The sequence below is a fragment of the Ptychodera flava genome, chromosome 17 (assembly GCF_041260155.1).
Source record: "Ptychodera flava strain L36383 chromosome 17, AS_Pfla_20210202, whole genome shotgun sequence".
NCBI lineage: Eukaryota > Metazoa > Hemichordata > Enteropneusta > Ptychoderidae > Ptychodera > Ptychodera flava.
In genome coordinates, this window is record NC_091944.1 from 8,518,793 (window position 1) to 8,539,173 (window position 20,381).

At 38.0% G+C, this 20,381-nt stretch overlaps 2 protein-coding genes across 2 annotated transcripts in view; one reads left to right on the plus strand and one right to left on the minus strand.

The window, feature by feature from the left end:
- LOC139115319 (exocyst complex component 3-like) overlaps positions 1-17,898 on the minus strand; it is a 34,380-nt gene extending 16,482 nt beyond the window's left edge. The window contains exons 1-11 of the mRNA XM_070677341.1: positions 17,692-17,898; positions 9,012-9,068; positions 7,903-8,015; positions 6,640-6,730; positions 5,640-5,746; positions 5,035-5,116; positions 4,358-4,396; positions 3,039-3,148; positions 2,688-2,801; positions 1,927-2,032; positions 691-774 (exon numbers count right to left, since the gene is read on the minus strand). Of these exons, the coding sequence (XP_070533442.1) occupies positions 691-774; positions 1,927-2,032; positions 2,688-2,801; positions 3,039-3,148; positions 4,358-4,396; positions 5,035-5,116; positions 5,640-5,746; positions 6,640-6,730; positions 7,903-8,015; positions 9,012-9,068; positions 17,692-17,883 (1,095 nt within the window). The 5' untranslated portion in view covers positions 17,884-17,898. The remainder of the gene's footprint in view (positions 1-690; positions 775-1,926; positions 2,033-2,687; positions 2,802-3,038; positions 3,149-4,357; positions 4,397-5,034; positions 5,117-5,639; positions 5,747-6,639; positions 6,731-7,902; positions 8,016-9,011; positions 9,069-17,691) is intronic.
- Positions 17,899-18,074: 176 nt separating this feature from the next.
- The window catches only part of LOC139115316 (F-box only protein 9-like), a 28,688-nt gene continuing 26,381 nt past the window's right edge, over positions 18,075-20,381 (plus strand). The window contains exon 1 of the mRNA XM_070677338.1: positions 18,075-18,192. Within this exon, the coding sequence (XP_070533439.1) occupies positions 18,190-18,192 (3 nt within the window). The 5' untranslated portion in view covers positions 18,075-18,189. The remainder of the gene's footprint in view (positions 18,193-20,381) is intronic.

Below are 20,381 nucleotides of genomic sequence, written 5' to 3' on the forward strand. Positions count from 1 at the left end.
TCTATACGGGCATGCAAAAATTTTTGAAGTCTAACACGTATATGGTCGGTAATCGTACCCCGAAAATGCGGTATTTTCCGCCAAATGCCTGGCAGGAAAGCGTGCAGGAGAGCCTATCTTCTGTAGACACGGAAAAGGGGGCCGGTTTTGACCGACTTGGCAGGATAACGGACAGGGGCGCTCGGCAGGAAAAGGGTTAAGAAAAAATGGAAGTTTTACCGTCTTGTTTTTGCGAAAATTGAAACTTTATTTTTTCCCCATGATGGATTCAACATAAGGATGCTGTCAATTGTGAATTTCAAATATCTGTAAATTTCAGTTGTGTCTCTAATACCAAAACTGCATGTTGATCTCTGATTTTTATTCCTGATTTTCAAAGAACACAGTTAAAAGTTTCCAAAAGGGAAATTTATGTGAAATTTTCACCTTTCAGGTTCAATAAAAATATAATGCAACTTTTGTACCAAAGACTAGATTTTTTGGTAAATACCTCGTGAATAAATGTACAAACACTTCAATTTTGTTAAAGAAACACACCAATGTAATTAAAATCACATATCCATAATATGTATGGTCATGAAACTTTATCATTATATTCACAAAGTTGAGATTTGTAGTAATATCCCAAAAATTCTGCCAAGGTAGGAAACTTATTGAAGTATGATAATTGTGTGACAATATTGTACTCACATGTCTGGAGAGGTACTTGTGATAAATATATGCAAATCTGTTGAAGATGTCGTATGCTGGCGGAAAACATGGCTGACACACATGCTGAAATAAAAAAGAACATTCATTTGTTTATCATTACAGTACAGCATCACAGATGCAACTGTCTAGTCGGCTGAGTGAAACCATGGCTTTTCTGAAATTAGTATGATTATCATCAGAACTATTTGTGTACAGCAGATGAATTTGAATTCCAGAATGTCAGATACATGTAACCCAGTATTTTGAAGAATATGTATAGCATACTGTACTTGTACACGGGCATTGCTGTTAAAATGCGGTAATGCCACATGGCGTTATACCTGAATAGCCCCTGCTTCCCATATGAATATTGTATACCATACTGTTATGCATCAACCATCCAGTACAATGGGATTATGCGCGTGCTAAAAATGCCATAGGGGACAACTGTTCCATAACATTTACCATTTCCATTCGTGCTTACACTTTTTATACACTGTGGATCAAATGGTGGCATAAGTTAGAATGTGCCTTGGGATAGATATTCCTGCTCTCATACTTTTCCAATATTATTTTGGCTGACTACTTGTTGGGCTCATTTAAGGTAGAATGCACCTCGGGGACAGACATTCGGACTCTAAAACTTTTACAATTCTGTTCTGATATACCACATGTTGGAGTTCATTTTAAAGCTCTTGGTGAAAACAAACTTTTCACCGGCTTAATTTTCGAAATTCGAAAATTTTATTTTCTCCATAGAGTTAACACAGGGCAGCAGCCATTTTGAATTTCTAATATCGGTAAATCTTGGGTAATTTGTTTCTCTAGTACCAAAATTTGCACGGTGACCCCGTATTTGTATTCTTGATTTTGAAAGAGAATGATTGAAAGAAACCTTTAGGAAAGAGCAAAAGGTTAAGTCTTTCACTTTCGAGGTGCATACTGCCTTAAAGCCTATGGAGTAATAAACTTTTCACCAACTTAGTTTTGTGAAAGTCTGGAATTTTATTTCCCTGGTAGAGAAAACACAGGGTTGGCGGCCATTTAGAATTTCAAATATTATAGGTAAATATTGGGTAATTTGTTTCTCTCATACCAAAATTTACACATTGACCTCCGGTTTTTATTCTTTATTTTGAAAGTGGACGGTTTAAAATTTGCTTGAGGAAAATTTGGGCAAAAGTTTGAGTACTCTACGTGTATTTGAATGTGAATTAATTTAATTAAAAGTGTCACCTTTACAACTTTGAGATCTTCAAGTATGATTCTTCGAGTGATTTCTAGATGCCTCACCAACCACATCTTTTCATCTTCTCTGTCTTCAATTTGATTTCCTTCGATTCTGAAAAATCAAAACAACTGTGAATTGTTGAAGTTGCCGTGCTTGTTGCAGAATCAATTTTTGCAATCTTTGAATTCTCACACAATCCATATATGTTTTGTAGCACATGTAAGGAAATTTCCATCACAGATTTTGCGGAATCTCTTGTAGTGTTCACTCTGTGCTATATGACATGCAACCAATACAACAACTGCTCCCTTTTTCAATCATGAAATTTTCTATATGACACCTGAGTTGGCATTAACTGCTAACTCTGAGAAATGTCATGACATTTCTGAGTGGATGCAATGATTTCAGAAGTGTTGAGTGTTAGATTCCCCACAGCATTGTTGGTAATTTACAACACGTCACTCAGCATTTGAGAATGAAACATTCACGCTTGCACCCTATTTTTTGTTGATTAATCAAATGATGTCACCAAATGCAATAGGGTTTTACCATTGCATCTTGAAAATAGGGTGTGTTGTACGATATCAATAGCTGACAAAGTACTAGCATGGAGCTCGTCCCTCAGGCATTGCAAAACCAAGCTATGACTTTTTCCATCATCACATGAGGAAAATGTTCAGAGGGAAGCATGCTATATGAGGTCATATGCATGTGTGGGTAGCTACTGACAATATTGACTGAGATATTAGCAGGAAATATATCATACCTGTTCTGAGCTGATTTCTCCAGTACTTTATAGCATTCATCTCTCCAGTTTTTGGGTCTTCCCGGCGGCAGGAAACCTGTCAACCTCTCACGCTCCAGCATCTTTTTGTCTATCCTGTGAAGACAAAAATAGTACAATTATACATCTAGCAGTCATCAAGTTTTTTTCAGAGGATGGACACAGAAAGATTCAGGCATAAAGAGAGAGACAGTATCAAGAATTGCCAACCCACTTGCCTGCAGAATTAAAATCAGTGGATTACTTTTTTAAAGTGGGGTGTTACATGAGTGAACTTTGCTCAAAAACATGTTTCAAGAAAAAAGAGAAAGAACTGAGATATCATCAACCCACCTCTCTTCCCTTTCAATAATTCTCAAGGCTGTCACTAGCAATGTGGGATCCTTCCTGACTGTTGTCAATGATCTCTCCATAACAAGCCATAGCTGTTTGGCTAGCATGTCCTGAAACCAAGATTTAAAGTATTAAAGCCAGTAAGAAAAAATACCGCAATTATACGGTGTCGCTCAAATTTGATCAGAATTGGTACATACCAAAGATCAACAATAAGTGTTTTTCTATCTGTTCAGTGCAGGAAAATTATACGTTGATGTTATGACAATTTCTGCACAGTACAACCAGAAAAACAAACAAGAAATATTTAAACCAGAAATTAAGAATGACAAAAGTAAATAAGGTCTGAAACTTAAGGTACTGAAGGTCAACTTAAGCAACATGCATAGCAGAGAATCTTTCAACCATGGATGTACAAAAATAGACATCCATGGTTTCAGCAGATCTGTTAATATGTCACAGTTCATAAACAATGACAGGAAATGACCAATTAGCTGTTTCAATTACTGCTACCACTCCCAAACATAATAGGTACCCTGCATACAAATAGGTTAAAGGTCAAAATCCTCTTATTCAGATGTGTGGGCTGATTCAGTTCACTGCCACCACTCCTGCACACTTGCAGTATTTCCCTTTTTCTTACCTCATTTGCACATTTTTGACACTGATGTGTTCATTTGAACAAATTCACATCTCAACCCCTACATCTACCTGTACACCAAATACTAAGACGGTAGCTTTGGTGGTATGGGAGCCTTTGTGTGTGACGGACATACATCCGCACATACATACCCACAAATATACAGACATACAGACGCCACTCAGACTCATCATATAAGCTCTTTTGGTATTTATATACAAAACAAAATATGAGCTAAAAAATTGTTTCTGGTCATGGCTAATTTCCAAAAAATTGGGCAACTTTATAATTTTTTTATTATTGTTTAATTTTTTTGCTGTAGTCTGTTCGTCGGTTTTCCACTATAGTGAACTGCTAACTGTCACATGGTTTTATAGTGAATTCTGGTCATTTGAATACTGTGAAAAGAAAGGTTGTATAGAGCACAACGTCTTGCAACTTAATACTTCATTCTCTCAGTCATCAATTTCTCTGCTCCATAGAAAAGAAAAATAAAGGTTTAATACAAAGGTTTACAAGTGATATGCGTGCTGACCAGAAACAACTTGCTTTTCATTTTTAGTGCAAAGTTTTTGTAAGTCGAGTAGTGTGACACAAAATAAAATTGGAGAGTCCATGATCTTAATGACTGTATTTGTCCTTGCTAGGACACTAGACATATCTTATAAATCATACTCACAGATAATTTCTGTACATCTGCAAAATATGTCTTTATCAACTGAAATAGATAGACAAGTATTAATATTGATTAAAATGACTTCTTACATGTGAATACAATAAAATTGCTCTCACAACGAAAAGTAACATTGCAACATATTTGAAGTGAACTTGGTAAAGTACAGCACGGAGAAAATTACTAAGAACTTATTTTAATTCGTAAAGGGAAACGGTTGTCGGAACTGCGCCTGTGCGAGTTTCTTGTTTACAAACAATGTATTTCGTGCACGATATCTAGATGCACCTCATCATCATAGCTGCAACATTTAAATTATACGATGTAGATTATGACAGATGTGTTTTAACTTCATCAACCACCATCTTACCTTGGATACAGTGTTTACATTGGTCGTATGGGTCCCATACCACCTTTGAGCACAGTTACGACGACAGTATCCCTTTAAAACCATTTATACAATTTTCCAGTATATTAATTAAAATGATTAAAACACAAGCTAAGAGGTAAGTAAATATAATAATCAATCAATAGGATTGCAATACAAGATTCCATCACCATTATACACTGGCTCGTTGCTTTAAAGCTCAGGATATATGACAATATAGTTTTCTTTCTATTATGATTACACGAAGTAACTTACAACCTTGTGTCATGTTTGTCTTTGTGGCATTTATACTCACATGGTCACCAGATGACTTTTCAGTAGGAGTCTTGTGAAGTTCAAATAGAAGGTCGTCTCTTGAGGTTTCTAAGTCCATAAGGCTGAAAATGTACAATTACAGTCAGTTGGACTCTTTCAACGTATATTTGGATTGAAGACAAGTAGACTCAAACAAAGGCAATGTCATGGAGACTTCTGACTTTAATGTACATTAGCTGTACATTTTGATATACTCTTCATTGTTTTTGAACTGTAGTCTCAACTTAACTCATTTTTTGACGACAACATTGCATATTACATAACACCAGTACATTGTGTTTGCAACACTATGAAGGAGAAACTGTTCTTATTTTACTTGATGGCTTGTCACTGTGTTTTCATTGACTTGGAACAACACTCACAGATAATCTGTACTCCATCATCTAAACATCATACATGATTAAAATCAATTGAGCTTAAATTATTATATCTGCTACAAACTATAATGTGACTTATTCCATAAACTTTGTTGACCACCCCTTATATACTTGGAGAGTATGATGACACAATGCCAACTATTGGCTACTTACCGTATAAAAAACATACAAAGACACACATTGGTTGCAGCTTATTGTAACTCATTACCTTTTATGAGCAAGCAGTAATTTGCCATCTTCTATCAAATCTTCTGTTTTGGCCACACTTTCAGGTACAGTGAATATGTGTTTCAGATTCTCAACAGCAGCTGCAAGCTGTTTGAGAAACAGATGGATTTACATTGTTGTGACGTTTTTTCTCTTACACTACACTCAAATTTATGAACCAAAGTTCTTTTTTCATCACTTGATCATGTAAGAATGATGACAGGAGATTTTCACAAATTCACTGAAAGGTGCAACACTGAAAGAATACATCTAGCAGTACATGTATATTAAATAGACTGAAAGATCCATCGCTCGAGGACGCTCCAATTTTCTAATACCGGTATATCTTAAATTGTCATTGACTGGTGGCTAGGGATAGAGTTTGCACAAGGTGCAACTCTCTTTCGAGATGAGACAAATTTCATCAGGAACAGTCGGCCAAAATTAGTGAGTAATTGGTCAATTTGTGCCGCATCCGGCTGAATATGAAATGCACCATTTCTGTGTTTCAACACTTTCAAACATCAAAACAATAATTCAAATTGAATGTTTTAAATGTATAAAAGGTTGTGAGTTACCCTCTTTAAATTTTTCAACCCAGTAATAGGAAAATAGCCATAATTTTGATAATATTTTCATTATCTTTGTCATATTATATATAAGTACATGTAAGTTCATTACCTCCGTCTCTTGTCTAGAGTACGTTAAAAATAAAAGGTATTAGATTTGTCAATTCAATAAGTTGAGTACAATAAGTGATGTTGTCGTTGAAAAAAGAAATTTGGTCTGGATCAAGTTTTAAGTTGTCAACAATAACAGTGGACATTATGCAAATACAAGTTGTTACAAAAAGATGAACAGTATGCGTTTCAAGAGTAGAACTAGAAAATGCATATTTTATAAACAGAAAAAGAATGAAATGGTGGAAAATAATCAAAAGTTATTCCTCCTGTAGTTTTATTGATTCAAAGAGGGATACAGTTTCTGTGACGTATGCCTACCTGACTATGTTCAGCTCCTTGAGTCTTGACTTCTGCCAGCTTGGAATGGACCTTTTCACACGACCTGTACATTTCATCAACTTCTTTCAAACTGAAACAACAGGCGAGGAAAGCATTTGCTGAATTCAGTAGAGTTTTCTGAACAAAGTGAGGTATATTGGCATGTGCATGTACATGCACGATCCATTTACTACTGTGGAATCATATATGTATTTAAGGTAGCTACATACCTTTTAGACACTTTCAGATTTTTATTTTTTTCTCAATTGAACACGTCCCAAACCCCAATAAAGTATACATTTTCTGAAAGCCCTGATATAGAGCTATCCGACCAAGCACAGTACACGGTCATTATTTGCATAAGAGTCACGTGACAAGCGTTTTGCTGAACCTTCCAAAAACCGGTTTTTCCCGCCTTATGCAAACACGCTGCAAGATTTCCGGTTGGAATTTCTTCATTGACAAGCCTTGACAATATCCTTCAAAACCGTGTCTGGGATTTTCTTTATATGCCTTTGTTTTTTTTTAATGCGCTCTTAAAGGTGTTAGATGAAGGTGCTTTTCAAGGAATTTTAATTATCGGGCCATATAATTTGAATGGAGCCTCCGGGAAAAAATCGCAGACACCGTTTTGAAGGATATTGTCAAGGCTTGTCAATGAAGAAATTCCAACCGGAAATCTTGCAGCGTGTTCGCATAAGGCGGGAAAAACCGTTTTTGGAAGGTCAGCAAAACGCTTGTCACGTGACTCTTATGCAAATAATGACCGTGTACTGTGCTTGGTCGGATAGCTCTATATCAGGGCTTTCAGAAAATGTATACTTTATTGGGGTTTGGGACGTGTTCAATTGAGAAAAAAATAAAAATCTGTAAGTGTCTAAAAGGTATATAGCTACCTTAAACATACTTGAGACAGAAGAGGAAGAAAATTCACCATTCTCAGGAACCAAAATAGACTGTCGACAGTCCCTTGTGCCTTTTCTCTCATTGGTGTTGTCTCTCGCACAGTCGGGGAATCGCAAGTGTAGCGCCGAAGGTGCGAGCTGGACATTCCTAAAGCATACATTGACAACGGCGCTCATTGCTCGCGCCTCCGTCGCTCTGCTTGCGATTCTTTCCACCGTCGTTAGTGCAAGAGACAACACCAGTGACAGACAGAAAAGGTGCAAGAGACTATCGACAGTCTAGAACCAAAATAGTAATAATATTATCAAAAGTGAGAGCTCTTGTCCCTTTAAGAGAAAGCTGGCAACAGTAACTTACCTCTGTCTTATTTCTTTGATGTCTTCCAGTGCACTTTGCAACTGTCCAAGTCCAGTTCTGACTCCATCTAACTGAGACTGTACGGCTGTCTTCAATCTGGCTTCAACAGATGCCTGCATGGAGTATTCAGAGATACTGATAGCTTTAGAGTGTATGACATGCATTTCTGTGACAGTGTCTACCACTACAAACCTTTGATATGGAGAACCACATGTGATCTAGCAGCCAGTATGTGACTGTACCGGTATGTTGGTGACACGCTTTCTTCTTTCTTGTGAAAGACCCAGTGTAATGAAAATGTAACAAAGGTTGGAGATTTTGAGGCTTCAAACCACATGCTTTTTACTAATGAAACTTTGTACAGGATGGCTAGTATATGAGAAAACATCAATTACCCTTGGTTGTTGCCTGACCTTCTTGCACTTTGATATCAATATAAATGAAGAAAGCAACTTCAAAAATGCAATCATTAATTTCAGTCAATGCTAAGGCCAAGTAATTATAGACTTTCTTTATTCTGACTTTAGTACATGTAATGATGTATATTTAACACACAGCCCTCAGGTCATAGATAAATGTTTCATCTAAGAAGATTTTCAAACCATTGTCTGTGAGAAGAAATCTTGTGTGTGTGTCGAGAAGCTACATGAAACAATCAGAAGAAACTTAATCATTTTTATGTGTTTCCACAGAAAACAACTTTACAATCAAAGAAAATAATTACTTGGCAATATTTTTGAAACCTCTTTAGTACAGTTAATGGGCAAGTAGCTGTAACTTTTGATTATTTTCTCACTGTTTTTGTATTTTAAAGTCAATTACAGTTTCTTGTTAAACTCCCCAAAGCATACTGGGATATACACTATTCATATTTTAACCTACCCTGTAGATGTGTAAACTACAGTGTTATTGTTGACAAGGGAATTCTAGTGTACCACTAGAATTCAAATGTGAACAAGAAACAGCGAATCATATGTATACATGCTATAAGCTTTATAGTAGGTGTTTCAAAATGTTTTATGGAGTAGAAAAAGACTTTGCAAGACAAAAATAATGAAAAAATCATCAAAAATTCCAGCTACTGTCCCTTCGATGGGCAGATAACTCACTTTTTTCCTGGCAATTCTTCTTCTGTACTGATCGACCTTCTCAAGTTGACCTGGTTTCTGGAGTTGAAAATATACGGGAAAAATGGATTGTAATTCTTGAAATTCTCCCTTTTCCTAAACTTTATCCTGGAAATTGACATCTTGTCCTATGCAAGAACATCAATATGGAGTATTGCAATTCATGTTTTTCATGTTGGTTTGCTATGACAGTAAATTATTAAAACATGTCCTCCTTCTTGTCAGTGCTATGACAGTTTCATTTAAACCTTTTCTTGGAATCCTGGACACACGCTGAGGTTACGATCGATGAAATGTGCATACAAGGTTATCACAAACCCATCCGGCAAGACAGATCTGACACCTACAACGGTAGAGGTGGTGGAGTTTTATTATACATTAAAGACACTTATACCATTGCGGAAGAAAAACCAGTCTGCAAACCCTGGTTTTACAAACTCTGTTTGGTGTGAGATATCAGTCTCAACTGCATCCTCACTTTTAGTTGGAGTAGTATACAGATCACCAAACAGCAGCGATAATAATAACGAAAGGCTTTACAAGTTAATTAAACGAGCTGCAGGGAGACATGCAGTGATAGTCGGAGATTTTAATTTTCCAAATATAGACTGGGACATGCTTAGCACTGATAGCAGCAGTGAAATATTCATGAACATAGTGTCTAGCCACTTCCTCACGCAGCATGTAACCTTTCCAACTCGTGGAGCAAACATCCTGGACTTAATTTTTACAAGCGAACCAGGCTTAGTTGAAAACGCTCAACCGATCGGACAACTAGGAAACAGTGACCACACCATGTTTGATTTTGACATTATTGCTCAACCAGGCAAAAGCAAGCTACAAGGTATGGTACTGGACATGAAAAATGCCAATATATCAAAATTACAAAAAATGATGACTGATCTGGACTGGGACAATGAACTAAAAGGCAAATCCGCCAGCGACATGTGGATGACCATTAAAACAAATCTAAAAATACCGTCAATGACGCTGTACCTTCTCTAATGTGTGGCCAGGTCAGGTAATTGTTGTTGGCATGGAGTTGTTGGTAAATACAGTAGTTGATGATGTAGGGGCATGAGGTGGGATATGGACCTAAAGAACCCAAAAGATGATTAAATACATCAATGAAAAAAATTCTAAGCTACAGTATAAACTGCCTAAAGATAGTTCAATATGGAAAAAAGTTAAACAATTCAGAAATAAGAATTAACAGTCCAAAATAGTAATGACGCACTTCCTTACTGACCTGAGTGCATGTGAAATACACAACCTGGCATCTGTAAATTAAATGTATACCAAGTGATCATTTCCAGTCACTTTTAACTGTTTTTAATGGATTTTCCAAAGAGTCCTGTGGAAATGATGAAAACGCCTATCTGGTCTTGTGTTTGTATAACCTCATGGCTGATAATTGTCATAGTATTGAAAAAAATTGAAAGTGAAGAAATTACTGTTTTTAATAGGCATATTTTCCTTGAAATACATGACCGTGTAAAGAATATATGCTAAAAGTGTTTAAGAGTAAATTTCTTTTCAAAAAATAATTTAATTTGTGACCAAAGGATTTTTATTCTTTGAGTTTACAAATTCAAACATTGCAATTTGTTCAATCATCTTGTGCAGTGCAAAATTTATAAAATGACTGAAAAACAAAAAAAAATGGCAGAATTACAGTCTTTGTGATGTAAAATTATGGGTTGACATCACGATAACTGTTAATCTGTTTGAAGTACTAATATACTATGATTTGCTTATGTTATCCTTGTATGACAGTCAGTACAATATGGAACTTGAACACAACACAGTGAATAAGTATGCTGTAAATGAAATGGTGTGGCTGCATCCACATGCAGCAATAGGAGAGCCTTTGTCTCTCACCCCTCATTTCCAACCTGTCCCATCCCTGAAAAAATAGTTTGGTCTTATATTTATAATGTTAATAATTTCTGTATTTGTTAAAATGTGCGCATCTCAAAAACTTTTGATCATAAACATTTTCATTGTTTTTTATAGCTGACCAATCAGTTAACCTGTTTATTTTGAATATTTGCACATTTTTCCTCAGTATTTGACATTTTCTGAATACCTTCTTATTCAGTTTGTCATTTTCTAAAAGTTTAAATGCTCAATTGTGTGGTCAAGCTTTCCACAAGCATCAAATGTGGTACTTCATATAGGAGGGTCTGCCTCTAGAGGGCGGGCATCATGAACACTCCTGTGTTTGTTGGTTAATTCCTCCACGTAAACTTCTGATTGTACTGTAAACATTGAACATGGCCGACGTCCGATTTTCCTGTCTAAAACTTTCACTCATTTTCGTTCATATGACTCTGAAACTCCAGGAAACGATTGGGAAGAAAGGGTTATCTTGAAATATTGAGGTACTCGCCGATATTTTGCAAAATTAAATGAGAAAAAATGCAAGGAAAATGCCGACAGGCTTACACAATGACAGTTTTCAGACTCGGAGGCATTTGATCATCTGCAGATTATGCAACAGGCCCAGATCACGTGAGGCCATGAGGGGATATCCACGCAACTCAGTACCAAACACTAGCGCTCACAGAGTGAGCAAACACAAAGTGAGTACCCCTAACGTCAGCTCAGTAGTCTGTAATAGATTGTAGTCAACTAAGAAACCTTGGAGAAAGGCTTAACACTGTGGCTATGCCGCTAAGTCCCTTTTGATTTTTGTCATAGCTCAAAATCGTTCTCCCACACCTCAACCTGAGCCAAGAACACCCCCACCAGTTTATGATATGACCCATCACAATGGCATGACGTCAACGGATCTTGACAGACGGAAGTCTTGACAGACGGAAGTTCTTGACAGCAGCATATTGGTTTTCAACTCTAATACCTTCTCTGTCTATAAATAGACACGAGAAGGTAAAAAACATCACTGAGGCATGTGTTCCAATGAAAAAGCGTAGTAGTCTTACCAGGCCACACTGGATGACAAGGGACGTTCTACATTCAGTGAGAAAAAAAGAGAAAACTCTGGCGAATTTACTCTACAACAAGAAATCCAAGTGACTATATAGAGTATCACTCACAACTAAAAAAGACAACAAAAGACATCAGAAGTGCCAAATCTGCGAACGAAAGGAACCTTGTAAACCATCTAAAGGATAACCCAAAAGCTTTCTTTGCCTATGCCCGAGCAAAGCAAAAAACAAAAGACACTATAGGTCCCTTGAAGTCAAGAGACAATAAAGTGTGTAACTCCAGTGAAGAAATGTGTGAAGTATTAAACGAATTCTTTACTTCTGTATTCACTGCTGAAAAAACCTCGGACATGCCACGCTTGAAAAAAATGTTTAGCGGTACAGAAGCAGAAGAACTGCATGTGATAAATATAACTGAAGACACAGTACTGAAGAAATTACTACAGCTATCACCAGGTAAAGCATCCGGCCCAGATGGACTTTCACCGAAAATTCTCTGTGTAGTTAAAAACCAACTTGTAAAACCACTGACATTGGTCTTTAAGGTAGCTTTCCACCTTTGCGATGACCTATTTTCAAATGTGAATTATGCCATCAAGATGTGTACTTTTACCCAAGTATTATACATCACCTGAAAGCTATTTCTATGAATATTTTTGTTTTATCAAGAAAATTAGTGTGCGATGAATTTTTTGAAGATCTTAGTGAAAGTGTAAAGAACATGGATTGTCTCACGTAAAAAAAGTTTAAGTCTGAGCGGAGAGGGGCTATTGTTTAGGTGTTAACGGGCAATTGGTCTTCAGAATACTGGCTACAAAACCGTGTCTCAGATTTTTGAAAAAGGCCTTAGTTTTTTCACATCGTTGAGTCAAAGTTTATCCACCGATTAGTCTAACAATGCCGCCTAATTAAGCAGCAATAACTCGACTTTAAAAATCTTCATAAAGAAACTGAGACACAGTTTTGGAGACAACCTACTTGACAAACGTCTGTGAAAATCTGGTGAACTTCCGTTCACGCGTTCTCGAGTTAAACTCTTTTGAACGTGCTGCAATGTGACAAAATGCCGAACTGAGAAAAAGGCGATTTAGTAAATTGGTTCGGTTTTTTCCTTTTGAATGGCAATAAACAATGTACTTACCGAAAAAACACTAAAACCAGATAGTGAAATCAAAGTGTTCAACTTCAACAGTATATTCACTCATTGAAACCAGTGTCAGTGGTCGAAATGAGGCTAAAAAGGGTGAATTTTGGGAGCGTTGTACTCTTTTTAGAGCGCAATCTACACAGTAGCTGATGAGTAAATAAACTTGGGGAGTGCCAGGGAAGGGATTATGCATAATCTGTTGACTGATTAGTTGTAAGGTTTAAATAGAGTATTAACTGTTCGACCTAACTGTCGGAACTGCTACGGCATCTCGATGCCGTCTACACGAGCGCTTGGACTAATTACCTCCATGACAATAAACAGTGTAAGTTTATGGCAGCATTCGATTCGACCTCGGAAACGACTCACGGCTGCGGAATGAAAGCGAGCCCGATGAGTGATATAGGGAAAACAATATTGCTGACAACAAAAATATCTGCGTTTGTATGTGGATGTACATTTGCGGTGTCTGTGATCATGGAGATAAAAAAGAACAGCTCCATGCCGTGATTCATTACGGTTAGGGTAACCGAGGATTCAGTGAGCAGCCATTTTTTAGATCTTCACGCGCCTTGAAAACCGATTAACACTAATCAAACTACGAGCATTTCTGAGACAATAGTTCGTCCTCACTCTATACAGCATTTCTGTGGGTGAAGACCGTTTCTGGAGTCATTTATGCTAAAATGAACCAATCGCCTGTCGGCGGCATAAAAGTCAAAGGAGAGAAGTTGAGAAAACATGAACATCGAGAAAAGTTCGTCATTTCATCAAGCGCAAGTGGCGTGCGATAGACCGCTCGTCAAGCGTCATACGTCACAGATAGATCTATATTACTCTCTGCTGTCGTTCGCATCCAACATGAGTACCATCGATTCCAGGCGAATATGATATCAGACCCGTCTTCATTACATGTAAATCTCAGTATTAGGATGGTATTTTGTACTGTATTCAAGTAGTTGGCCGTAAGCATCTCATTCAATGGTTTACCAACCAATGATGACATGTTGATGAAAACTCAGGGTGATTACGTTATACGTTGTGACGGTCAAATTCATATTGAAATGTGTCTTCGGTCCTGCAGCATTTTGGCTACTGCCATGATAACTGATAACAATGTTGTCGTGTCCATTCCAATAAAATCATTTGATTCACATTCATCCGGTGTACGATGAACATTTGTTAGTCGACGTATGTTTTTACCTTGTCAAGGTCGGTTTCTCATTTAGTGGTAGGGTGGTTGCATTGTACGATTATTGGGTAATAGCGCGGTCCGGAAACGAAATGGGACAAGGAAAAACGGGACCGCGGGATTGAAACGACTTCGACATTATCAGTTCACTGCCATTGTGCCAAAACGTCTGCAAACCAAAGCAGCTATTGTTTTGTGGCGTGTGATTTCTGCATCGCTACGTATTTTGCCTTGGGAAAATTTGCTGTCGCTGTCTTGAAGCCAATGCAATTTGTTTCCACCTTGTATTTTCTGATCCCAAGTAGTTCCAGTGCCGCAGTTTCTGATATTTCATTTTTATTCATAAATTGTTCAACTTACTTAGTATTCTCATCGAACGGACAATGTCGGGTTTCTAGACCTTTCGGCGCAAAGTCGTTTCGGCCGCACAATTTCCGACCCCAAGACGTTTAGGCAACGCGACCAAAGACGTTTCGGCACTACCTGGTTGGGGGAACTCGTGCCAAATGTTACAAATCAAAACACTGAGAAGTATAGTGTCAGCATTCACATGCTTTAAAGTTTGTGAGAACATGGTGAAAAACCGTGAGAAAAAGAGTTTCATATCATTTTCAATAGCAATAGCCGCCGACACTGTCAAAGTTTGAAAAGCGGCGCCTAAACGGCACTGTAAAAGTCATACTGGTCAGAACACAAAGGTCACATGACTGATCTGTCAGTTACTAATAAGTTTGAAGGGAAAAAACAAATCGTAACAGGGTGTCGAAATATGTTGGGGCCGAAAGAAGCCGAAACTTCGGCCTAATGTTGCGTCTGTTGCGGTATTCAAGTGTTCCCGCTGTCACTAAGGCCGCCAGTGGAACGTACCATTTATGTATATGGGACGGCCTCTTCAAAGATGTTTGACATTACGGAACTTATCCACCACTCCTGGTGCTTTTACAAAAGCACAAAAATGTCCCAGATAAAACATTTAGTGTGTGGGCCATTTCTGCAATCTGACATTGTACTGTCAACAATGTCATAAGTCTGACCTTGTCCGATTGTGTCGATAAATTGTGATCTTTTGGGAGCGGCCACCCCTATGAGATAAACGGTAAGACCCACCTTTCGACGCCTAATTGCCAGGTACACACGTACACACTATGGTCTTGACCCACGCAGTGAACGGTAGGTGTTAATGGGATTTTCACAGCGGATGTTGTCTAAGTGCATGCGAATACTGTGACGCTGCTTGCTTAGCGTAATCCCCTGTCAATCAAGACTTAACGGTAGTCTCAAACGCCAAAATGGACACCTGTGCCTCTCGTACATTTTTATTCCAAAATTTCACCCAAAAAAAACAGGAACTTCACAACCAAGATATTCTACACACAGGAAGATCAATATTATAGGAATACTTTTCAGGAATAAAAAAATCGTGTTTTTGACTCAAAATACCAAAACAAAGGCGGAAAGCTACCTTAAAGAATCTCTGAAAACAGGAGATGCACCAGAGGACTGGAAAATTGCAAATGTCACACCTATATTCAAAAAGGGCAGCAAATCGGAGCCAGGAAACTATAGGCCCATCAGTCTCACTTCAGTTTGTGGCAAGCTTCTTGAATCTATCATACGGGACAGCATAGTACAGCATCTAGAAGCAAACAACTTAATCCATAACACTCAACATACATTTTGACAACAGAAATCATGCCTGACCAACCTGTTAGAATTCATGGATGATTTGACAAGTTACATAGATAACGATGTACCAGTTGATGTAATATACTTAGATCATGGAGGTAGTAGAGACCTCCATGCTTAGACTTTGCTAAAGCTTTCGACAAAGTACCCCATATGAGACTGCGAGAGAAAATGATCAGTCTTGGCATTAGTGGTGAAGTCCTGTGCTGGGTCCAGGAATGGTTGAAAGGCAGAAGGCAGCGAGTTATATTAAACGGTATAGCATCTGGTTGGAAAGACGTTATTAGTGGTGTGCCACAAGGGTCAGTACTTGGCCCATACTGTTTTTGATCTTTATAAATGATATCTACCGTCCACTATGCAACGAACATGACAGTAAAATTTTGCAAGATGACTTAAACAAGTTGGAACAATGGTCAACAGAATGGCAAATGGCATTCAATGCAACAAAATGTAAGACTATGCACTTTGGTCAGAAAAACCCAAACAACACGTATAACATGGACAACACAAGTCTACAAAATACGGATGAAGAGAAGGACTTAGGCATCACTATACAGTCAAACCTGAAACCAACAAGACAATGTGTACAGGCAACCAAGTCAGCGAACAGAATGCTAGGTTTAATCAAAAGGACTTTCACGCACAAATCCAAAGACATCATTCTTCGCTTGTATAAACAGTTGGTTCGACCAAGACTTGAATACGCAGTCCAAACTTGGTCCCCATGGTTACAAAAAGATATAGCACTTATAGAAAAAGTCCAAAGAAGAGCAACGAAACTAATACCAGAACTTCGCAATGTAAACTATGCAGATAGACTGAAATGCCTCGGACTAACAACTCTTGAACATAGAAGACAACGCGGAGACATGATTGAAACTTTCAAGATCCTACACCACCACGACTTGTGTGATCTCTCCTTACAAAAAACATCTTTCTGCAAAACACGTGGACACAATCTAAAGTTGCTTAAACCATCAGTGAGACGCGACATACGGAAATATTTCTTTACATCCAGAATTGTCAATAAGTGGAATAGTCTACCAGCCAGTATTGTTAACTCAAAAGATGTGAACACTTTTAAGCACGAATACGACCGCTATGAAGCAGCTACAACGATCTAGAGGGGTTCTATAATCCACTAGGATACCTTCCCCTTTATTTGTACTGAACTGAACTGAACTGAACTGGTGAGTTGCACTTTGTGAACACAATGATCCCACAATATGTATTTTTACATCCACGGTGAGATTTAACAGACGACTCAACCACCAGGGATTGAACCCGTTCAATCGTTCATACAGGAAAAGTTCGTCTTCTTATTGGGAAACAGGGGTGAACGGGTTGAGGTGAATGAAATTGTTAATCCATAGACAGCAGAGGGGGTCTTTCGCCTCTGGCAGAATACGTGATGTGGGCGGGGCACAGTTTGGCATCACTTATTCAGATTATAAGACAGCTGTTTTTCGTCTAAACAAGAAAATAGATACTCCAAACGGCTCTATCGGCGTTGACCTAAAATTTTGAGAGACATCGAAGTTCAGATATTTTCAAAAGAAACTGGATGCAGGACGAAAGGGTGGAAGAATACTTTCAAATTTGCCAAATGTCAAAAATCAGCGCCCGGGAAGCTTTGTCAACGCCCGGGTGTCAACGCCGTCGAAATGAATGATGGAAACCCACCTGAAGCATATTAGCCACATGTTTTGCTGCCGCCGCTTTTGCATCTGCTTCTGCCTTATAGAAGTCATCGTGAGCGCTCATTCTGTTAGAGTCACAAAGTGTTCTCAAATACCAGCTGCACTGCACTGCTGCTGCTGACTCTCGTCGCGATGAAGTTTTCCTATAAAATGGCTGCTTCCGCTTCCGGTGCATTATTTACAACTTTTTAGTCTGTGTGTTCTTCATTCCGAGATCGAATGAATTTTCCAATATAACTTATAGGATATTCCTCGATAAAGGTACAAAATAATAAAGGACAGTTTTGAATCGAGCTACTTTATCTATTTTGCATTTATTACGAATCATTTTGGACTACTAATATCATGCTTTTGTTGTGTCTCGGAGGAAGCAAAATGGCGATGGAGCAGAAAACGCTACGTTTCAGCGACCGTGTCGTTCGCTACTCCGACCGTGATTCCCAGGCTTAAATCTGCCCAAAAAGGCAGCGAAACAGAAAATATGGTAACTAGAGGTTATCTTATTGCATTCTTGTAGCTCGATACTGTTTTTATATGGAGCACTTCTAATTTGAAATGTTGCACACAGACGTAAACAAATTTCTTCTCTCTCAGCCTGTCACAACGAGCGTGCCAGGTGTGTGTAATTGCTTTGCGTCGTCACACAGCGATCGAGGGAAGTGGGTCAAACGGACAAAGGTTGCTGTATACGTTCAGTCGAGTTACTTTTCCTCTTCATATGCTGCGTGTCATTATTCCGGGGAGTATGTAGGGGCCTGCAGTGATTTAAGCTTGCAACTAAAACTTAGTGTGCGTGTGGTATCGATAGGGCGTTGTAGTTGCACGTTGCAGTGCGTTGCGCAACACCGACTTGGCCCCGGGGAAGCCAGCAGGGCTGTCAGGGTCGTGTGAAGGCCACACCTGTGTAAAGAGCAACTAACTGCTACAAAGCACGTACACAACCGCACGATTGGTCGTTCTCCCCGTAGCAGAAGTCCAATAAGTAGGCGCTGTTCGAGGCTCCTAGGGGCAAAGTTGAATATTGTTTATATTTTACCCAGTTTCGTAAATAGTTGAATTATAAACCCATTTGTAATTTATGTATGTGATGAGTCGAAGTCGAAGTCAAATATCTGTTACAGAAAGTAATGGATTATTATTTATGTTGCTGCTCGTGTAATCAAGAATTATTTCAGTAGAAATATGATACACCAAGAACAATATCAAGAGCTAAGGGAAAGGGTGCGCGTATTTCTTGTTGATAAACATCACCTATTTCCAGAAATTGGCAATGAAATGTCGAACAAATTCAAAGCATGCAATTTCAGCATTTTATGTATTTTCATTGTGTTGTCTAGCTATCCAATCACTGCTGACTGCAAGACTTTGCATAATAAACTTTGGTTGCGTCCCATCGTTTATGTGAAACTGCTTTGGCCGCGGTCACCAGTTTTGGTACAACTACAACCCCCTTTTTAGCTCACATTTGGTATATCAATATGAGGTTATCGTATAATGAGCTGAAGTCGGTGGCGTCTGTATGTATGTGTGTATGTATGTATATACGTTATATAGTATGTCTGTCAATATCAAAAAATCGCGAACTGCTACACTTTTTAGCTTGGTATTTTGTGTGTGGATGCATCCTGGGCTATAGATGAGATTTTTTCAAATGAAGTTTGCATCGCCAAAATCATGCAAATGAACTTAAAAAATGTGAAAATGGTCAAAAATTAATAACTCAAGAACCGCTGTTTTGATTGCTTTGAAAATTAGTGTGCAAGTACCTTATGTAGACCATTTAACTCTTTTCCTGCCAGACAGTATCACTTCCCCATCAGCCAAGTCAGTAAAAAGCGGTATTGAGCTAAAACATGACGTATTTTCACCCACTTGGCCTGGTCTGTTATAGCATCTTTAGTCCAAAAAGTCAAGTTTACAGTATTTATGTCTTCAACAGCTTTCAAATGTACAGTATTATGTTAAAAACACCATATAGAATATGTTGTGTTTTGTTAATTTTAACCATCTTGACCTGGTGGTGAAATATGGACTTGGCAGGAAAAGGGATATAGTTGTATGTATATTGTGAAGATATCTTGATTTTGGTACTTTTGCTGAATTTTAGGGTTATTTTTCTCATTTTCAAGTAAAAATTATTCTTCTCTGAAACCACCAGCCCAATTGCTCTAAAATGTGGGTTGGATGTTTGCAAGGGTGTTATCCATCTAATTTGTTGAACTTATGACAAAATTGGCAAATTTACCTTTTTAGGGCAATTTTTGTTATTTTTGGTCAAAAAATCGTAAAAAAAAACTCTTTCCTTTAGAACTGCTAAACAGACAGATTTTATATGTGGTGTACAGATGCCTGGGGATGACAATAGTTGGATATGTGGAAATTGTTCTGAAATATCAGTGCAAATTTGTATTTTTAAGACAATTTTGTCATTTTTGGTCAAGAAAATTTGTATTTTTAAGACAATTTTGTCATTTTTGGTCAAGAAAACTTGTTCTCAAAAACTACTTGTGATAGCTTTGTAATTTGTTATAAAAGTCCCAAAGAATGATACTAGTTATATAAATCGTCTGCTCAAAGTGTTGTATAATTTAGGTAATTTTCTCAGTCTGTGACCTTAAATGACCTATACCAACCCAGGATATGTTGTGAGACAGTGGTTAAGGCTGATTGAGC